This window comes from Typha angustifolia, chromosome 14 (assembly GCF_048772165.1).
Source record: "Typha angustifolia cultivar Huaian chromosome 14, ASM4877216v1, whole genome shotgun sequence".
NCBI lineage: Eukaryota > Viridiplantae > Streptophyta > Magnoliopsida > Poales > Typhaceae > Typha > Typha angustifolia.
This window is the reverse complement of record NC_133252.1, coordinates 8030089-8053264: the sequence shown is the minus strand read 5'-3', so window position 1 is coordinate 8053264 and position 23176 is coordinate 8030089. Positions and strand designations below refer to the sequence as shown.

At 36.8% G+C, this 23176-nt stretch overlaps 1 protein-coding gene across 1 annotated transcript; it reads right to left on the bottom strand.

The window, feature by feature from the left end:
* Nucleotides 1-9596: 9596 nt before the first annotated feature.
* LOC140776002 (putative SWI/SNF-related matrix-associated actin-dependent regulator of chromatin subfamily A member 3-like 1) lies at nucleotides 9597-18301 on the bottom strand. The gene is made up of 3 exons (XM_073119530.1): nucleotides 16808-18301; nucleotides 15797-16103; nucleotides 9597-10759 (listed from the first exon to the last, which is right to left on the bottom strand). Exons 1-3 carry the CDS (start codon nucleotides 18233-18235, stop codon nucleotides 9948-9950), a joined length of 2547 nt encoding a protein of 848 aa, XP_072975631.1. The 5' UTR covers nucleotides 18236-18301; the 3' UTR covers nucleotides 9597-9947.
* Nucleotides 18302-23176: the final 4875 nt, after the last annotated feature.

The following is a 23176-nucleotide window of genomic DNA, read 5'->3' as shown; positions in this document are numbered from 1 at the left end:
GTTTTGCTACAAATAGTGCTCTTTTTGGCACTAGTTGATTTTTTTATGTGATTAACCCCTTGGAGTGTTTACTTGGATCAATTACTCAGTCAAAGTGTGACCATGAATCAGTCAATAAATGACAAGAAGTCTTTAGACCCAAATGAAAAGTGGGGAAGGTAAATAAAAATAAATTAAAAACTAAAGTCAAGAAATGAAACAAATTGTGAACAAAATATATCAAAATTGATCTGATTCAGTACCCCCTGAGGGCCAATTATGTGGTCCAGTCTTGAAGAAGAAAATTATCCCAAAAGATTGTTTGCTTCCATGGATTGGCTTCTGAGAATAATATAATCAGGGGGGCCATGGGAGTGGTTTGAGCATGTGGAAAATGGGACCCCTTTCATCTCCATTTCCTAAACAGCTGTGCCCCTTTGTTTGTAGCCACATTTCTCTGACTATTCTCATCTATAGTAATTGTTGCCCTACCCTCTTCTCTCTATTTTATTATCACTATTCCTCTTTCTTCCCAAATCCCATCTTTTCCTCCAAAGACTTGTCTCAAAGCAAGCAAGCCTTTGAGTTAGAAAAAAACAATAGAAAATTTCTTGAACCATCATGGTTTTCACGTGCATTTTTTAAACTTTTTTATTTACCACATATATCTCATGAAATAGTTATTATTCACGAATCTAAGTGAAATTATCCCTAATTTATCATCCCAATCCTAATTTTCACACCGTATAGATAAATAAAATTAACTCAAGTTGAAAATATGCATTAATAGTTTTGAATAAATTTTTTTTTTTAAGTCATATGTGATGTATTTTTAGTTTATTTTTAAATATTATATTCAATTCAAGATGATTTTTTAAGATATTAAAGATAAAATAGAGTCGAATAATAAATAGCTATATATAAATAAAAATAAAACATAGAGTGGTTTCAATAAGGTATGGAAGAAAATTTTCTTTATGGTCTTTTGTATCTAAGCCACAGTTTTTGACCAAAATTTACCCACCTATGTGGTTGAGATTGAAAGATGCCATGTTTTATGGATACTTAGCAATCTATATCTATTTCTACTTTCCATAATAAATATATTTAGAAGTCTTAATCACCAATTTATATTAATTGAAACCGCTGTCTCTCTGATAACAACTCTATCCTACCTGCTGCATTGATGCAATGTTTTGCTTCTTAAAAAAGATATACTCTACTTTGAGGTTTGGTGAAGCCTGTGAGGTTGAAAAATAAGCACACTTTGAGTATTTTTAATTACCAATTGAGTTCATAGAATAGCGATGGATTAGACCGAAGATGAAAAGGGGAAAGAGAGAAGAAAAGGATTGACACATACTTACCTGTTCTAATCTTATGACTTAAATCTATGGATCAAACTAATTTATTCTAATCGGTGTCAACATCTACATTTATTAGGATCATACTCCTTCGTAATGGTCATATAGTCAATAATTAGACTCAATGTTTGGAAATTCTCTTAAACCCGTGAACACGAATGAGTATCCGTGCAAGTATTTGAGCTATATGTATATAAATATTATTTTTTTGATACGTTTGAAATAAGAGATTTTAAAAGGGAATACATTTAAAATAAATAAATAAAATGTTACGAACCGGTCTAATCCGATCCGCAACTGTTTTGAAACTTAGATCCTAGATAGCTCTCATGGTGTGAAAGGGGAGAAGTTGTTGTGGAAGAGGGTAGTTAGAGGTTTGAAGAAGCCGACCAAAGACTTAAGCGGAGGAAGAAGGGAGAAGGGAGATGGTGCCAATGGCTAGAGATAAGAGAGAAAGAGATAGGACTAAAGCCAATTCCAATAACAAAATAATCTCAATTAGGTTTCCTCCACATATATATAGAGACTCACTCTAATAACTCCTTAATTAATATAAAAACACTCCAAACAACCCTAACAATCCCTAACTTAACCCACACTTACGCTGCGATGCGTTCGGATGCGCACGATTGCATTTGAACACGAAATTTTCGTTTTTTGTCAATGCGAACGCAATGCGGGCGTTTGAACGACCCCGTTCGAACGCGGTCCTTGCATTCAAATGCACCCTGGCAAAAATTAATTTTATTGCTTACTCAACTAGATAAATAGACTCGTTCTCATAAACCCAATATCATGCATGGAGCCAATATGGATCGAATCCTATCATAAAACCTTACTTTGGATTTGTGCAAGGTTTTGATATAAAATTGACATGCAAACATAATTAGACTGGATAGAATAAAGTTTAGGTTAAGACAAGGATGCTTAATTTGGTTGCATGGACTCGGTCGAGTGGATTTAATACAACACCCTTGAGAAAATGTCCTTGAGAAAAAGTCTCTAATCATATAAATATATTATTTATTATTATAATCTAATGAAATTTCCTATTATATAGTTTAGTTTCAAATATTAGAATGTACTCATTTGGAAATAAAAAAGAAATATATTTGTTTTTTGGGGAGGGCAATTAGTGCTATCAATAAAAATTTAACTACTGGGAGACAGGATGTCAATCACAAAACCACTATAATGCAGGGTGTTTTTTGAAAAATTGCAGATAATAAACCAGGCAAAATAAGTCAAGGAAAACTAATTTATCCGGAGTTAATTCGGTCAAACAGTTATGCTTGAATTAGGTTATAATTCATCCTGGTCAAACATAGTCCCTCTCTCTCTCTCTTTATTCTTGGATAAATTGTTCCAACTATTAGATGGAATTTTGTTTTTCCTGCTTATTTTATTCCTGCTTTTATACTAGTTTCTTATGATATAAATTTCCATCAACTTTCTCCATCGAATTTTTATTTATTTATTTTTATTATCGTAACTTTTGATTCTAATAAAGTTTGAATTAAGTAAGTAATCTACCTGATGAGTTGTACATACACATATTGACTGTTTATTAACTTAATTATGCTATTAGATAAATAATTATATGAAATATCAAGTAATGCTATTACTCATTCATTTAGTATATTATACGAGATAACTATAATAATACTAGTTTTAGTAAGAGGAAGTTTTTAAATCTCCCTCGTATATATTTTTATAATTAAGTACATAATTTATATAAGAGATGTGCTTTTATAATTTAATTATATTTAATTTTCTAATAATATAACAAAATATACATTGACTATATTAAATATATACATTTAATTTTATATACTAAATTAATAAATTAAATATAATTAAATGGTTATATTTCTCTAAAATAAATGGATGGTGGTGTAAAATTATAATCATTTTAGATTTTAGTAGAAATGTCCCTCAAGTTAATGAACTTTGAAAATAAAGTTAGAGGTTTTGACCAGACTATATCTATTTTAGAACTTAATCACCATAAAATAAATAGTTTATTTTATTATAGTGCTAATAAACATACTTAACTTCTAAGCGTTTTAGTAAAACGTTTAACTGTTAAGTATTTTTTTAAGTAAAGAGTTTCTTAGGCTGGGGGATATGAAATATTATCTAAAGCATTTCAATAAAATATTAATCTTATTAATATTTTTAATAAAACATTTAATATTTAACTGTTTTAATAAATAAATTAAAAATATAGTTTGGTCAACAACTGATAGAGTTGGAATAAGTGCAAAATCTTATCTGACTTTTAGCAAGATTGCTTCTGATACACCACGTAGAAAGATGAGAGAGACAATACCCGTGTAAAATATATCTCTTATCTTATCTCAGGGATGACGCATAAACCCACTACAGTAAAGCGGGACTAAATTGCAATGGCAAAAGGGACCCCTTCGTATGCGGAATCGGCCCACTTCTGCTCACCACCATTCCTGTGGTAAGATCAACCGATCATCTCCATTCACTTCCAATCTTTCCTTCTTCCTAACATTGTTATCTATGACTTGTTTTTATTCTGGTTCGTTTGACATCTCAATTTGCTATCCACCCCTTCTAATTCAACTCTCTCTGGCCTGTAACCTTTGTTGCCAAATTGACATGCAATTTGATCACCTATATTTACTCTCCTTTAATATATAAATTGGTAAAAAGTAATGGACCCACTATTACAAATTGTTTTGAAAATTTCTCATATAATACCTTCTATTTTAGTGATCTTGTTAATGTAGAAGATAAAGTCAACGGGAAAAAGCTGCAAAGAGAAGAGAACTCTTTTTTTAACAAGAGTACCCTCACAAAATTCAAAACTTCTTCAAAGACATTTTCCTTGGATATATTTTAGTTAAACTTTTTTAATTGATCAGAGCTAACTAAAATTATAGTCTAGAGTCGAGAGTAGTCAGTCAAAGTAACATACATATGTATGTTTGTTATCAACTAACAAAAGGTGATCTTTTGCAAAACATACCTAACAAATTAGATGTGGGAATATGTCAACAGGAGATTAGTACATTTCTTCCAGGGTTGGTGTGACATATTAAACCAAGAGCCCTTAAATCATCCATCAGTCTTGTATGACTTGTGTGGTTGGTCTAAAGTTTGTTCTGTTTGGTATGAACATGTTGAACAGAATAGTACATCAGCTATTTAATATTTGGATTTGTTCTAGAAATTGGATCCCAATAGAAATGTCATCTAATCCATCCCTACTGTCCACATTACTTACAATATATATGTTTGACATGTGAAGCTCATTTACACATCAATAATGATCTCATGGGTAACCCCTTAAATTAAATCACATGTGAACCTCATTTTTACACAGTTATTTGTGCTCAGACTCAATAAAAGCTCAATGAAAGCCCTTGACTTTTAGGGTTTTCTTTCTGCTTGTGTACCCTTCACAAATTGCTTATTTGCTTGTATACTCCTTGTTATAATATATGTTATTTGCATAGATACAAGACTAGTTATTTTTCAAATTAAGTTTGGATAATTTAATATAAAAAATAAAAATATTTTTAACTAAGAAAAATTTATGAAAATTAGAATGACGATAGTTTCATCTAGTTAGTTAACTCCAAGGGATATCCATAGAAAAATAAGGGTTTTAAAGGATATATATATATATATATATATATATATATATATATATATATATATATATTTCAAATTTAGAGGGGCACAGATAAATATGAGATTTTTGAAGGGTATTTATATATGTACAAAAAAACTGTTGATTTTACGATAACCAAGTTTTATTAAGAAAAGCTACCAATAATACTATAAGAGAGTATGATAGAGAACAAGTAATCTAGTTGATAAAGACACCAATTCAATTGTGTTATTATCAAACTATTTTAAAATAGTCTAGAAATGGTAAACATATGGTTTTAATACCAATTGCTAAAAAAGAGTGCTATCACAAATGTTGAAATCAATTCTAAAATTTTAACTAGTGATGAATAGGAACTATAGGTTCATTTTATTGACTTTAAACTCAACTTTTTATGAAGGCTGAATCACTTAGGAAAATGATGTAGGGTATCCATAGAAAAATAAGGCTTTTAAAGGATATATATATTTTAAATTAAGAAGGGCACACAAACAAACATCATATTTTTAAAGGGTATTTATATATGCATAAAAAAACTATTGATTTTATGACAACCAAGTTTTATTAAAAAGAGCTACCAATAATTCTATAAGAAAGTATGATAGAGAACGAGTAACCTAGGTGATAAAGATACCAATTCAATTGTGTTATCATCAAACTATTTTAAATTAGTCTAGAAATGGTGAACATCTAGTTCTGATACCAATAGCTAAAAAAGAGTGTTATCACAAATGGTTGAGATCAATTCTAAAATTTCAACTAGTGATGAGTAGGAATTATAGGTTCATTTTATCGACTTCAAACTTAACTTTTTATGAAAGCTGAATCACTTAGGAAAATAATGTAGGTGTTGTTCTTTATGTACTAATGATGAGATTCTACCTTCTATTTTTTTTATGCTATTAGTAAATTGTAATTATTAGGTAGCCTTTATCTAGGAAAAATAAGGTCCTTAATATCGTCATAATATTGCATATAAATAGGATATCCATATGACAAGTTATATTAGTTCACATTGCTTAACTAACACATATGACCTACCTATGTTAGGGGTGTGAACGAGCCAAGCTTGAGTGAACTGGTTATGACTTAGTTTGACTAGTAATTAATTTTGAGGTATATATTAGACTTAGGCTTGGTTCAGCTCCAGTCAAACTAAGCTCGAGTCAAGCTTGAGCTTTAAATGAGCGCAATTTTTAATGGAGCCTAAGCCTTAAATGAGTTCAAAAGTCTTAAACAAGTGAATTAAGCTACAAGTAAATAAAATTTAATTAAAGCTTGAAATTTAAGATTTAATATGTAAGTTATAAAGCTAATACACCTCTAATACATAAAGTGATCATCAAATTATTAAAATAAAAATAAAAAATTTCAATTTTCAATTTTCAATGCTGGTTTTTATATGGGTTTGCTTTTTTTTTTTTTTTTGGGTGGAGATTTGGGGTGGGATTTTGACAGTATGATGGAGACTTTTTCGAGAGGAGAGGGGAATGGGAAGGGATGATAAGTGATGGTGACTCAATGGGTAGGGGAGAAAATATCAAGCGAGTTTATATATAGGTTGTCAGCTAGGGATGAGATTTATTGAAACTCAATAAGGACTGAGACCATACCTTCACACTCTTATCAAATCATCGACTATGACATCCACTATCGGAGTAGCGTCAGGCATTGCAAAGATGAGAGGAGTTCCTTGGGCGACACCTGACTCTTGAGTGATCAAAGAAAACCAACTTTTTAAATAGTTGCTTGACATGTTCTGCCCTACTAACATGACGTTCTCGGGCCTAGAGAGAGACAAACTGAGGGAGGCAGAGGGCATAGCTATCCTTCCTTGCCGAGTTTGTAGCATCGTGCCAATTTTGCACTGGCACTCTACGGGAGGCCAGCTTGGGATTTAATTTACTACTGATGGAGAGCAAGTCGAGAGTTTTTTATGCTGCATTAAGATCAATAAACTTTGAATGGAGGAGGGCAATGAGTTTGTCTTTGAGGTGTGGAGGGTAATCCTTTAGTTTTTCCTCTAGCGAACTTCGTTGGATGCATGCTGAACTTTCATGACCGATAGTACCGCAGAAAAAACAATGATGAGTGATCTTTCATACCTCACTTTTATCTCAAAACAACCTCCATCTGGGATTGAGATAGAAAGAGAGCTAAATAGTGGTCTCAAAATTTTGATCAGACTTCCATTCGACTGAATTTCATCCATTTTGTTGGATCCATTGTGCTTGATTCAACTGGCTCACTTATCTTTTCTGCCAAGATTGTTACCGTTTTCCTTAACATAAACTAAAAGGGGATGCCATGGAACTGGACCCAGAACTTAGACTTGGTAAAATCCCAATTACTGTTATTAAGTGGCTGGCTCATAAAATGAGACGATAAAGAGGTCCCTATTGAATGATCATGGAGTACCAAACCAAACCTTCCATTTGTCGATCTCAAGCTCAAAGGAGAGAAGAAAGGTGTTTTTTTCCACCTCTACGAACTCCAAAAAACCCTTCGTATACCATGCATTGTGAAGAGTGTTTTTCAGTCCTATAAAACTGAAGGACCCGTCTATTAGCAGTTTACCGACAAGACACAATGAAGGCTTCCTGTTAATGGTGAAATCCTCGAGGAGAGGAATAGTATCCTCCATCCTATTGTCTGAAGGAAGCGAACCGCTTCAAGAGATCTTCGTTTTCGGTGCCCATAAAGTAGGCCAACGGGAGAAGCATAAGGGAACATATAGTTTAGGGAAAAAGAGGACGGGGGAGATCTATAGGGAAATCAAAAGGTGTAGCCCTAGCAGGAGAAGACCAGACTCCAGGAACATAAAAATGATGCCAATTATATCATGGATAACTTAAATATGAGAGAAAGAAACAATATATCAACAATAGACTAAATCATAATTGCAATAGTAAAGGCTTGGCCTAAGGACAAATTAATTAAGATTCCTTCTGCTACCTTTGTGATTGCGTTTGGTGGTGGATATAAATGATACTTCATGAGGTCAAGTGGATGAACAAGAAATGCCATGTTTTTTTTATCTATATGTGGAGGAATTGGATACTGGCAGGAAAAGATATACTTAACCTTTAGCTACTAAACTCGGTCTAATATATTCCATATTATATTGATTTTATATTTAGGACTATGAATGAGATGTAACATTGAGCTCTTCTACATTTGCTTGAATGGTCAGCTATGGCTGGAATATATATATATAGATCGATTAATGTATATGTATGTTTGAATTCGTGTGTTTTTATTATATGAATATGTGAAAAGTTTGAACACATATTTTAGCTTGACTCAATTCAACCTTGATAAGCTCAACATTGAAATAAAATTTCACTCAGGTCAACCCAAGCTTGATGTCAAACTTAGTTGGAATTCTGTCAAAATTACTGTTATTAAGTGGCTGGCTCATTGAGACTTGTTTCATCTTGCTCCAAATAAAAAAATTTAAAAAAAAAAAAGAGCTGAAATTGAGGTCAATTTGGGTGTTCATTGAGCTAATAAGCTTGATCATCGATCCTAGGCTCAAAATTAATTTTCAAGCCAAAACTTGATCAGAGCCCGACTTTAATCAATCTTGGTTCGATCGCACCGCTTCCTATTTTATCAGCAAAATAATTCACAGTAGAGAAACTTACTATGTATGCAAGCCAAAAGTTTCACATGTGTTTTGAGTTTCTCCTCCTTGGACTGTCAGAAGATTGAAAGGGATAGCAGCGTATAATGTCACCTGAAGGAAGGAGAAGAAGAAGAAGACAATGTAATAAGGGTCATGATAAAAGTTCATAAGTTTCCAAAATTGGTGGCTGTCTGTGAAAATCTGCACAATGTACATGTGCTTCACATTTTGAGTGATGGGGAAAATATAGAGATAAATCGGTTAAAGCATTCGGTCTGTGGGAAATTATATCATTACTCTTATGACCTATAAAAGTACCAAAGTTCTGGAGAGTCTAGTAAGTGGTGGAAACTTGGAAGATCTCTGGGAAATATTACTCTTATTATTCCTGAAAAAGAACCAAGGCTTTCAAAAGGAATAGAAGATAAAAAGAAATTCCATACCTCACTCAAATCTCAGCATCAATTATCGCTGTTAATTCATCATTTGTTCTAAAATCTTAAGCTGGTAGAGAATAGTATTTGTAAATTTTAATCATTCTAATTATTCACCACAAATGTACTGATGGCATGCATGTATTAAAAGATTAGTAGACCAATTAACATAGCAAAAGGAATATCTTTTTAAGTGTATGCTGTAGGCAAAACTCTTGGTTTGAAAGCTTTTCTTGGATTAAACTGATAGTCAATTCTGATATGCTTTATGTTTTCTTTTTCTTTTTCTTCTGAAAAATGGTAAAATAAACATCAGCAAATGTTAATATTAGGCCCAGAACCTATGTTTTGAAGTAAAAGATAGTGATCTCAACATTGAGATAATATTGATAGGTACTAGTAGCAAAACCATTATACCAGGTGAGATTATTTAAGTATTTCCTAAAGTTGTAAATTCTCAGACCAGAAAATACAAAGAACAGAACATCTGCTTGATCCACAGTATATACTTCAAGTGCATAATAATCAACACTAGAAGGCAAAACTAGATAGATATTAACAACATTGTGCATAGAGGATGGCTGCATGCTTTACAACAAGGGGCTATAGCAAGTATAAAAGTTTATAACTTCTATACACATGCGTGCACCAATAAGCTCAAAAATAGGCATGCATGTAATCAGCTGCAAAATGAATACATTCTACATGCATGGAAATAAGCTCAAAATATACACATGCATGAACCTATAAGCCTCAATATATACAAATCTATGTACCTATAAGCTTCAAAGTCTATCCATGCATGTACCAGTACACTTCAAAATATACAAATGCATGTACTCGTACTTTGAGCCTTACAGAAAAGGCATGCTCCAAAAAATATTAGGTGGAACTCACAGCCGCATCATAATGCGAAGATCTTCAACACACATCTGCTTCTGTTCCTTGGCTGCCTTCCTTCCAAATGCGCCAGTTGCCAATCTTTTCTTCCTTTCCTGCAGCTCTAGGATTCTCTCCTCGATGCTACCTGATACTATCAGCCGAACCACCCTCACTTCCTTCTGCTGCCCAATTCGGTGAACCCTGTCCATTGCCTGTTCCTCAACACCAGGGTTCCACCATGGCTCCAACAGGTATACCCTCGATGCTGCCGTCAGATTTATGCCAGCCCCTGCAGCCCTAAGGCTTCCCAGTAGGACAGTTGGTGCATCAGGACCAACCCTACTGAATTCATTGATCACTTCAAACCTCTTTTTCATGCTCATTGAGCCATCTAATCGAAGGATACAAAACCCTGCATCCTTCAGTGGTTGCTCAAGCAAGATTAGCATCTTCTTGAACTGAGAAAAAACAACCGACTTTGTTGATGGGTCCTGTTTCTTTGACTCCAGTAGAAGTTTCAACAAGGTAGATACCTTTGAAGAGATGGGTCTATTGGAAAGAAGAGATTTACACTCATCATCATCTGAAGATTGCATTTCTGGCGCTAGAAATAGATCTGATTTCGATAGCAGATGGCGACATATTGGACAACAAGAATTATGGCGCTTGAGGGTTCTCAGTATGCAGTTCTGGCAAAATATGTGAGCACAGCAAGTTATGACAGTTTTGGTTGGTGGAGAGAGGCAAACTGGGCAATCAAAGTCATCTCCATCCTCAACCAATGAAGCTAATTTCTTCAGCAACTCTGGGTTCTTGGAGACATCTGTATCATTTAGTTATTAGAGTAACTACATGACAAACAAGAAAAAATAACAACATGAAGTACGAGCAGTCATAAACTTAGTATTGGAAAGGAACTTGGAAGTCATCAAACTAAATGTGTCTAGAAAGCAGCAATTGCCCTTGGTAAAGAATGAAATGACTGATTTGATAACATTTCCTGGTGTATAGAAAATAAGATCAGATCAGAAATGAGTCTGAATTCTGAAGTCACAGAAATGAATTTACATGAGAGCTATTCCCAGTCTCACTAAAGAAGACAATAACATAGTAGACAGCCAACACGTGTTGAGACTCATGTGAGAAATTTACTGATGAAGGTCGAGTCCTCATTTACCGATGAATGTCGAGTCCTCATTTAATCACTCTTACATTCTAACTAGTACTGCCTGCTTAAAGGCTAGTAGAGATAACAAAGGAAATGAGAAGAAGAAAACATTCCAAGTACAAGACAGTAGAAAAATATTCTAAATTCACTGTGAAAATTAGTAATACAGATAATCAGTTTGAAGAAAAAAAGGTTAAATGACTTGATACCCATTTGAATCTGTATGAGAAATGACTAATAATTGTCACTACATCTTATTTTATATATCAGGCACTTAAATATGATTTCTTAAAAAAGATACTCTACTACATGGTCAAATCCGAATGATCATACTGCTGAATTAGCTGTCAAAACGCTCAAACTCATGAACACAATAATTAAAAAGGCCACTAAGCTTTCTACGACGAGGTTTTTAGAATAGTCACTTCCAACTCAATCTTTTTAATTAAGTTGGCTACCTGCAAAATATCAAATGGATTACCATATTTTCTCTACTTTAATCAATTACATCCTTATATTAATTCATGGTAGTAGCAGCATGTATGTTCTAAGCATCCAAGGATATAAGCAAGGTTCCAAATATAGAAATCGGGATTAGGATTGGCCAGCTAAAAAAACAATACATATCGACCGTTCGTATCGGTCTGTATTTTATAATAATTTCTAAAATATAGAAATTTCTATTTTTTTAGAAGAAATAATAATAATATGTAAATATAAATTATTTATATATAAGGTCTAAAAACTAAAAAATAAATAGTATTTTCTCAATTTTCTATCTCTTCTCCTTTCTACCACTCACATTCTTTCTCCCTCTCCCGCATAAAAAAAAAATTCTTTCTCTTATTAAACTCCCTCTAACTCTTTTTTATCAAATCCCCTCTCCCACTAACTCTCTCTCTCTTAAATCTTATTAAACTCTCTTCCACTACCTCTCTCTCTCCTCTCTCTTATTAACTCTCTCTCTCACCCTCATCCTCTCCCACACCCTCACCCTCACCCTCACTGACTACCATCTCTCTCTCTTTCTTCAACATATTTTTTATATTTTATTTGTTCTCCACTCATCTCTCTCTTCTCTTCTCTACTCTTTTCTTCTCTCTCCCTCTTACTGTTGCAACCCACAAACCCCCTCATTCCCTTTCTCTTCCTCTCTCTCTTGCTCGGTTGCTCCCTCTCTTTTTCTCTCTTTCCCCCTCTCTTCCCCCTCTCTCTTTCTCTCTTACCCATACTCATCTTGGGCGAGATTGGTTGATCCGGCCGATCCCGATCTAAAGCGGATCGAGTATCGGCCGAACAAATTAATAGATTGGTTTCGACCCAAGATCGAGATCGACTACGGCCAATCCCACTTACTAGGAACCATGGACATAAGATTCATGATAAGGGGGGCTTGCCACCATGATATATACTAGGTAGCACAAGGAACTGACTGACTGACACAACCTCTTGAGTTGTTGGCATTAAGCCAAACAGGAAGGAGAGGATGAGGAGCAAGGAGAGAGAGATGCTCAGGAGAGAAAGAGGACATTGTCATTGTAGCTCAATAGGCCACCATTGCTGTAGCATTACTAGAATCATGGCTTCCAACTGCTTAGGGTTAGGATTTGAAGTGAATGACAGCATAGGGGAGATGGTTTTCTACAAGGATCCTTCCCTCCTATGGCAAGTGGTACGCACTTTTGCAGCTAATACTTAAATAGTTATATCCCTACAAGAAACCAATGCTTTCTCATGATATCCATGGAACCATAGATCCCAATTTGGCCGATCACAATCCGAGTGAACCAGCCGATTGCCGCTGCACACACCGAGAGAGAGAGAGAGAGAGAGAGAAGATAGCAGACTAACCGTTAGAGAGATAGGGAAGAAAATAGATTTTTTAGGCTTTATATATAAGTAATTATTATTTTCTTGTAAGTTTTTCCAAATTTTTAAAAAATTCTTAATATTTTTAAATAATATTTAGAATTTTATTTAATTAAAATAGTCTGATCCAATACAGATGGCCGATACGTATTGTTTTTCTAGACGTCCAATTCTTATCACGATACCGATTTTCGAAACCTTGCATGGAACAATAGAATGAATTAAATGATGCCAATATTTAAAGGAAAAATTGTAGCCATTCCATTCTCGAAAACTAAATGATGCCCTACTTCACTTCAGAGAATATCCAACTTCCTCACTAGTTCAAGAACTGAACATATCACATGATTCCTATAACATAACACTAGAGTACGAGCAGGCAAGTTGAACTCCAATTAAAGGCCTAGAGTTCTACTTGTCTGCACCTGCTAAAAAAAGATGGATAACAAATAGTTCACTAATGCAGAACAAACTGAATTACTTTTCTTTGGAAATGTGAAATTAGAAGTCATACTATCATGTGATCCGAATTTCATACTGCAATCAGTGAAATCTAATGTTATTTTATGCTATTACTTGTTACAAGGGTCATGCTAGAATCATTTTTATAAGGATGTGCCCCCGATAAGGCTACTAACCTAAGCCAACATGCTATTGAAGTTACTGTACAATGCTCACTAATTTTTCCAAAAGAAAATTACTCATTAAATATTCCACTGTGGGACTAGTTATTTGCATTTTCTGGCTAGTGTTGCAGAGGAACCCACATTGGTTCAAAAAGATTGTGTCCTGAGTCCTCAGTACTGGGCTTCCATGTGACAACCACTTCGCAAATACCTTAAACTGACTAGTTTTTGACCTCCTGTACTTTTTTCTCATCTCCTGTTTGAAAGATATACTGTGATTTCTATCATACACTTTCCTTACTTGTTTGTTTCTTTCTCAGAAGGTGATCTAAAGATTCTAAACAACAATTTTTGCTCAAGCATTTCCAAGATCCCATATTATCCAATACCTGCACTTAAGCCCAAGCATCGCATCAACCTCATGGTTATCTTTTTGACATTTTTTTGACTATTTCTTTGTACATTTAGAATTTCCAAACTACAAATGTTCAGAATAGTTTCTAATTTTCTACATTCAAAATTTCTAACTCAATCAGAGTTTGTGATCATGCAACACAGTAACAACAAAGATAAATCAGCAGGTTGATGCATAGCTTCCTGGAATTTTTTATTAGGCCATTAGACCAGCTTATGATCAACAAGGCACATCCTTGTTCTCCGTAACATTAAACTCCTCACAGTATATTACTTGACTGTCCGAACTCAGAAACTTAAACCAACATGCACCAAAAGAATTCATTATCTGGCTTCCTGTTATAAAAGAACTAGTGAATGCTACAATGTGGCAGTATAAATAACATCAAAGATGACAATTTGCAAACAGAATACTAAAGTGAGAAATTATAGAAAGAAAAATTAATAAATCCAGTAACGTGTCTTGCGGATGAATCTAAAGGATGTATCAAGTGGCCATACATTTGCTAAAATTAACTGCAAGGAATGAAGCAAGGAAATCAACAATTGAGATAATTATTTCAAGTAGAGATGACTAACATGACAACACAAAACAACTAATTTTATCTGGTAAAGGTTGCTAACATGCCATCATAAAGCAAGTTAGATATTGGTATCTAGAATTGTACATGCTTAGTGACAACTTTGATAAAATCTAGTAAAACACTACTTCATAAGCTTCAATGGAACTATTGTATACTTAAATATGAAATATATAGATATGATAGTTCATACACTCTAGAAGCTCAGCAGTCCATGGAAGCTGCACAACTTGTTATCTTTATGCACAAAAAACATCTATGCAGAACTATTTCATGAAGGATAATGTAGATGAAACGTTTCCTATGGCAAAATTAGAGAAATCAGCTGCTTGGTATTTGGCATTTCATACCTCAATGTCCGGTCTGCTGCACGTCAAAGATGTCCACAGGAAATTATGTAAAAAAAGGAATCAAGACAGCAGACAAGCCCTTTTAGACGGACAAACCAAGGTGCATGTCTAGGTGAGGTTTGGTTAAGGTTTTGTGCAGAAAATTGCTAACAGAAGCAGACAAGGAAGAAAGAAGCAGAAAGAAAGACGGTGAATAATAGAGTTCGGATAACTTGACCACTTTGGAGGGTCTCATGCTCATAGCTAATCATGTGAAGGAAGAAGAGCATCAGTAATTCTAGCTAGATGGCCAGTAATTCCAAATAATATGAAAAATGACTAAAGTAAATTGAATAATTAAAACAACAACTAAAATAAACTAAATTATGAATATAATCAATTATGACATCAATAGGTATAATCAAGAACTCTAATCTAGAATATGTTGTTGGTCTCTTTGCTCTTTCATTTATAGCAATTCTAGCTACATGGCCAATAGAAGAACCAACATAAGAATATCTTCTAAAGTACAGAAACACCTGTTTTTTAGGATATGGTTATGTTAATTGTTATCGCTCTAATAATTAAGTAAGCACATCAATTCAGTTTGCCATAGGCAGTAAAATATGTTAGACAGCACAAACACCAGTAATGTCTTAACAATCTAATTCTTTTCAACTTTTAGATGGTCATCAAATTTTCCAACCAATTCTGCATTAACTAATGAAAAGAAAAAAAAATTACATTTCAGTGAAAAAAAACATCAATATGCCCACCTTTTGAGGGAATTACCCAAGAAGAAAATTATAATTTCACATCAGATTAAGATATAATATCTTTAAGAGGTGAAAATTGAAATGAATAACATATTACCTTCAAGATGATTGGATGGTAGTAAGGATGTTATATCTGAAGGGCACAATGCTACATCATTACAGATTTGACGAAGCCGCAATATAATATGAAGGACAGTAGAATAATTGTGTAACACAGTGTCTGCATTCATATACTCCCTCACTGTATTTTGTGCTTCTGATTCCATCACATCATAGCGTTCACGTTCCTCAGCTGAAAGATCAACAAAATATGTTTCAACTATTTTAGGTGGCAGCGCAACCAAGTTACCTTTCCCATTTTGTGCAGTTTTTGTCCTTCGCAGTGAGATTGCTCCAAGCAAGGCCTAGACAAGTAAAAGAAGAGCAATTTAAAATGGCAAGCACACAGCAAGTTTTAACCAAATTTCACCTATAAGGCCTTTCCTAATGTTTAAACATAATACTATACCTTTGAAAAGATAAGTTTTGCAACAAAATAAAAGGTTGGCAGTAGTTGCTGGCTTTCTGCAGCTATCTGCAGTGTGCCGCAGCAGTGCTGCAATAGCACTGGCTCCCACATTGGTATTGATTTATCAGGTGTTGAAAAGGATAAATATTGAGCACAAAAGGTCCAGCTCTTAGCTTTCGCTTGTCCCATCTTTGTGTGCACTAATCATGAATCCAACAATGTATAGGGACACTTCAACAGTTGGAATAATTAGAAGCTAAGGTGAAGGGAAGCAAGCAGTGATTACAATCATAGTGAACTTATATAACGCAACAATCAAATGACAAATAGACCATTAGTTGACAGTTATGCCTCCTAGGTATATGTTTTATTAGACAAATCACAAAAAGGTTGTAAACACTTTTGGGTTGCATTTGTCTATGGTCCCTTATGCTTTACTTTTCTAAAAATATATAGTAGAATTATCTCAGCACCCTTTGTTCATCAGAATTTTATATCTTAGGGACAGCTCTCTTCTATGTCAAACCCTACCCCATCCACCCCGGGGAAATAAAAATAAAATAGTCAACTAGGAATATGAGAAGATCAAAGCAGACTTACTTGCAATCGTGACAACCCACTCTTACTTCCTTGATCTAAAGGGCGTTGCACCAAGCTCAGCCAGTAGTTCTTAATTGAGAATGGCTCGAATCTCAGAAAAGCCATATGTGGAAACAGATCAAAGGAGCTGTTCTGAATTGGCGTCCCAGTGACCACCCATCTCCTCTCAGCCTTCAAAGCAATTACAGCTTTCGTCTGCTGTGCTGCAAAATTCTTAATCACATGAGCCTCATCCAGGATTACTCTGTACCACTTTATCTTCTGTATTGGTGGGTAGGAATACCCAAAATCTGCAGACAATGTACTGTATGTCGTAAATACGATATCATACTTCATAAGCTCCTCCTCATCCCTCGTTCGTACTCCATGATACAAGTACACCTTCAAGCTACCAGGTCTAGTATGCTCTTCCAATTGGGTTATCCATGATGAGATCACTGAAGGCGGGCATACAATTAAGGTCGTCTTTGAGCCAGAAACGTCCTCATTTTCTCCACCGTCATCATCAAGTTTCTGTCTTTTTCGCGAATTTCCAACTTTCTTACTGCTTCTCGACGTTGTAGCACTGCAAGATCTCATCTTTCCTTCAACACTACCACCAGAAATCTCTGTGGCATAACGTCGAACAGGGTATCTGCTACTGGTGGCGATCAAAGAAAGCAAAGTCAATGTCTTTCCCAATCCCATATCATCTGCAAAAATTCCACCCCTCAATGGGTTGGGCCGCTCGTGGGTCTTGTAATTAGTCAGCACATTAACAAAACCCCCATCTTTCTCCTCCCAAAATGGCGGCAACTCGCAAGAATTCTCCCTCCCGACCAACCATCCCAAACCTTCCCTCTGGTGGTCGAACAACTCGGAAAGGATCACCTCCTTCGGCGGTTCAGCCGGAGTAATCTTCCCCTCGTCCCGGCCCACAAAAGCGAAGATCTCGTCGACCTTCCTCGCACTCTTGCCCCCCCTCTCCTTGACCACGGCGGCCTCGGATAGTCCGAACTCCGGATCGGACACGTCGAACAACTGCATCCCACCCTCCGCGACAGCGGCGCGCACGACCTCGAAGGCGTCAAGGCGCGCAAAGAGGTGGATTTGGCAGGCGAGGCGGAAAGAATTGGAGGATTTGGGGGGTTTGGGGACAATGCCTTCCGCGGAGACGACGCGGGAGTCGAGAAGGGGCGCGAGGGCGGCAGCGACGGTGCGCTCGATGTGACCGACTTGTATCGAACGGGTGTTGAGGACTTTGATGGCGTTGGGGTCGAAGGGGTTAAGGGGCTCACGGACGAGACCGACGAGCTCGCGGCCGCTCACGGCGCCGGAGTAGTACCGGAGGCCGACGATGTTGGCGAGAACGAAACCGACGAGGTACGAATCAGCGGCCTCGGCAGCGGAGGAGGATTCGGGGAAGCCGACATCGTCGTCGTCGTTCATGGGAGGGAAGGAGAGGATTTGAAAAGGGTCGGCGTGGGGTCTGGAAGGAAGAGGAGGGTTCGAGGATCGTGAGTCGTGACTATGGTCTAACTACAAACTTACTATATGCTATATAGTGAAATGAAGTGACGGTTTTCTTTTTTAGGTAAATTAAAGGATTTAGTAAAAATTAGCCAATAAGCCCACAAAGCTATACAATGCTTTCCCACCTATACTACATGGTGCTATAGGCATTCTTTCACAAAATTGAAGTGATCTCGGTATGATCTGAGCCACTCCACAAAAATTTACAGAAGATTTTCTTAGAATAATTTGCAAGCTAATTCGTCGTGTCATTTGCTTCCCTATATATATATATATGAGTAATAGTAAATTAGCTAAAAAGGTTGAAGTAATTCATGATGTCATTTATCATATTCTATAGTGACTTTCATTGTTTTGGAGCGTGTGAAGTAGAGATTGAGAATCCATTTCTATATTCAATTTTTGTATGCCTAATTGCCTAACCTTTAGCAAAGCTTCTTTTACCGCCCACACTTCTGCATACATGGCATTATTGCAGTTGATTAGTTTTCCTCCTGCAAGCAAAATATTTGAATCAGAGTCCTTAAAATTCCAACCTCCTCCTCCCTTATTGGTTGATGGATCGAATGATCCATCACAATTTAGTTTTATCTAATTACCAGACGGTGATTTCTAGCCAATAAACTGAGGAAAAGTTGGATTTTGAGGGGCGCTTGTTGCTGAAGTATTCTTTTAAGTATTCCATGGTCATTATGACTATGTTTCTCTAAGTAACATAAGCAGAATTTATACATTTGTTAAACTTACAACTATTTCTATGTTTCTAAATTTGTCATAAGGAATTTGCAATAATAGTTAAAACTGTCTTTTTCTTATCAATAGTATAATTGTTACCTTCCCTAAGCCATCCTCCTTGAATCCACTCATTGTCAAAAGAAAAATGAAATCCTAAAAATGACATGTTTAAGTCTCATATTTGTTTAGCAAAAACACATTCTAGAAAAATATGTTGTGCCAATTCTATGTCCCGATTGTATATGTCACCCATAGGGGTTATTTGCATCCCATGGCTTAGAAATCTATCTTTGGTTGGCAGCCGATTCCAAGATAATTTCTAGAGAAATGAATAAATTCTCGGGGCTATTGGTAATTGCCATAATTTGTCCCAGTTCATCATAGTGCAGCGATTACCCTCAATAGGCTTGGTCTAAAAATCGTAAGCCGATTTCACAGAGGCTTGACCTTTAGGGTCCTCCAGCCAGCACCAAGAATCCTTTTGTGGGACGATGGGGAGCATAATTTTCATAATGACATACCTCATAGTCAGGCCAAACCAAATATCAAGTCTTTCCAAATTCCAAATATCCTTATCTATTAATCTAGTCACTCTCTTGTTGCTAAAACCTATATTCATATTAAGATAACTTGGCTTGAGAGAGAACGGCATAGGAAATTCCTAAGGGTCATGCAAAATAGTTGTAGTGCAGTCATCACTTATACTTTTAATGTTTCCACTCTGAAGCTCTTTGCTAGTATGTTTTTTGTATTTATGTCATTCATAGATTCTGACTGCAACTGGGATGAAAATATACAAAAATTGGAGTGATGGTCGTGGTGATGATAATATTAGAGGTGATAATGGAGTCGAGGGCGGATGGTTTGTAGAATTTAGGGGATAAGGATGAAGGGGGCGAAGGGGTCGAGATCCCAAGAAGGGGGGCGGACTCGATGGACGAGGGAGATTAGAAGATCACCGACGTCAAAATGGCGCACGATTTGGGCTTGAACGAAGGAGAAGGGAGATTAGGGTAGAGAGATGAGAGGATAGAACTCAATATTAATTCATCATAATATTTTTCGTTGTTATTTACACCTTAAGAGGCTAACTAAATAAGCCGGAAATGACAAATAATAACCTTAGAAATAATGAATTCTCGCCAATCGCGTTCAAATGGGGTCGAGCGCATTCAACGTGGATTTCATGTTCTCTACCGATTCGAACGTATGCAGGCATTCGAACGGGGCATTAAAACGCAACCCCCCCACCCGCATTCAAACGCAACATACAAAATTTTTATTTTTCTGAAGGAAACAACTAGAACAATAGATCCCCATAGGTTGTATCCATACTCGAGACGACTTAGTGTGGTCCGAATCACATCGTTTCACCATGCTTCTGTTCACTTTGTCCTCAAAGTGTACATTCAGGATATCGATCCATCATAGCAAGCTCCTTTAAACTTTGATTTATCGTGAGGATCTGGACTCAAAAGAGGGTCTAAGTTGGCCAACCCGATTTGACACGAATTCGACTTGACCCGCCGTAATGTCGTGCTCACCATGGTCTTGGGTAGAGCTGCCGGTGATTAGGGTAAGTCCAGAGTGTCTTCCTCAACCTAAAGAGGTTTTGATAACCCAAACATCTGTAATAAGTCTTCATGACACCCGATTTGAGGTAGCCCAACTATCAATTGTTAATTGGCGCTCATACCTTGTCGAATCTTATTCCACCGCACATGTTGCCCTTTAAACTTAAATTTGTGTTACATATCTTTGAAATCAAACATAACGGGACCCAAGCCATAGAGCCATTGGGTATCTAATACGACATCCGCTCCATGAAGAACCAATGGGTGAAGATCCAATTCCAAGGCATGTTCTTGGACCTTCAAAGTTACCCGTCGACGCGCGCTATTTGCTTGAAGGGCCATGTCGTCTCCAATCATCATGTCGAAGCCTAAGATTAGCTTCGGTTCAAGCCTATCATCTGGACCAGCCTCTCATCCACAAAGTTATGGGTGCTTCTACTGTCGATAAGTATCCGCATGACGTAGCCCTTAATGGTGCCATCAACTCGAAAAATAGTCATTGCAGTGGATCCGGCATAAGCATGGAATGATATTTTGGCTTAGACTTCCTCGCTGCTTTTCAGAGATCTTTGATAGCAATCTCTTCATCTGAAACCTCGTTCTCTAGTTCAACAACATCATCTGCATCCATGTCATCTAACACCATCACCGTTGTTGTCAGTTGAGCACATTGGTGTCCCGACGTGTATCTTTCATCACAATAGAAGCAAAGCCCCTTTGCTCTTCTATCTTCCACTTGAGCTTGTGTGAGTCACTGAATAGGGGCTCTTGGAGGTCCCCTCACCTCTAGAATCGTTCATGGTACCCATTGTGAGTGATGAGCCAATCAGCACAACAGGCGTTGCTGCGGGCTGCTAGTGTGCTCCTTCGCCTCTGGTTTTATCTAGTTGCTCTTTGATATGTTTCGAATCTCTTTTAACTTCTCCTCCATCACCTGGGCAGTGGAGAAAGCTTCAAGAAGGGTAGCTGGCCTAACCGCCTTCACCTTAGCTTGGATGTCCCATTGAAGGTCGCTAATGGATGTGATCCTGAGTCGGGAATCTGTCCATCCCTCTATACTCTATAGCTTACACATTCGAACTCCTATTCGTACGCTCTCACTATAATCTTTTGGGTCAACTTGGTGAGAGCGGCTTGAAAGTGTTTGTATTTGTAAGGTCCAAAATAAATGCAAATGACGTTGGTGAATTCTTCCTAGGTCTGATAGGGCTGAGCTCGGTTCGTCACTTGGTACCAATGGATTGCGATCTTTTCGAGGTGGAATGATGCCAATAATGTGCATTAGGTTTCATTGGTACTTCAAAAATTATTCCGCTTGATAGACCCAATCAAGCGGATTATCTCCATTGAAGGGTTGGAAGTTGAGGCCAACTGTCCCTACATGGATGCCTTATTCTTCTTCTTCTTCATAACGGTTGGGCCTCCTTTCTCTTAGATTAAATCCAGCATCCTTAGGATGGTATCATGGGGTCACTGGTGCTTCATAATCTGCCCACTCATCGTCGTCACCGTGGAGTCGATCACAGTGATGAATCAACGGTGTTACGTCGTGGTGATGAACCAGCAGTAGTATGTCGTGATGAAAGACCGGCAGTAGTATGTTGCACCTTTCGGCTGGCGTAGGCAGCAAGGGCCTTTGGGCGTGTCCACCCATAGGATCTTCATGGTATTCCTCCTTTCTAATATGGAAGGGTGGAGGCGATGTCCCTTGGCGAAAATGCGGTTCCCTTGGTGGTGTAGCCTGGGCTCGAGTAGGAAACTCGGTCGCCACCATTCCTCTTGGTGCACTTAAGAGGGCCTGAGTCATGACTTCCATTGATGCTTGCATGGCTCGTTGTATCTCCATCATATCCGCAAACATCTTGATCAGATCTGAGTTGATCGTAGAGGTCGTCGGAGACATTTCAATCGGTGAGTTAGGGTTGGCATTCGATTTGATAATCTCCATGGCTTCTCCCTTTCCGGAGGTGCCTTCATTGAGTCTCGATGCCATGGATCTGGTGGTTGGCATGGTGGCTGAGGAATGGTGGCTCTGATACCACTTGTTATGGTCCAACGTCCGCTTCTCATTCTGGATCGATTGCAGAAAAGCAGTTCACACAAAAAAGAAAAATATTCACCAAATATTTTACAATAGTCAAAATATTAAAAAACTAGGGGTGGTTGATTTGTAACTTCCTGATCCACGTTTTTTATATTTATACCCTTTGTAGATTCTGACTGCAACTGAGATAAAAATACGCAAAAATGGGAGATGATGGTGGTGGTGACGGATGGTGGTGATGATAGGGTTAGGGATGATAATAGAGATGATGGTAGATAGTTTGTGGAGTTTAAGGAATAAGGATGAAGGGGGAGAAGGGGTCGAGATCCCAATGAGGGGGGATGACTCAATAGATGAGGAAGGTTAGAAGATCACCGACGTCAAGATGGCGAATAGTTAGGGTTTGAACAAATGGGAAGATGGATTAGGGTAGAGAGACAAGAGAGAGGATAGAACTCAATATTAATTCATTATAATATTTTTAGTTGCCATCCATACCTTAAG

Coding starts and splice junctions, on each gene's coding strand:
- LOC140776002 (XM_073119530.1), bottom strand. CDS start 18,235: ATGAACGACGACGACGATGTCGGCTTCCCCGAATCCTCCTCCGCTGCC. Junction 16,104..16,807: donor GTGGGTTGTCACGATTGCAA/GTAAGTCTGCTT, acceptor TTACTTGTCTAG/GCCTTGCTTGGAGCAATCTC. Junction 10,760..15,796: donor ACCATCCAATCATCTTGAAG/GTAATATGTTAT, acceptor TAAATGATACAG/ATGTCTCCAAGAACCCAGAG.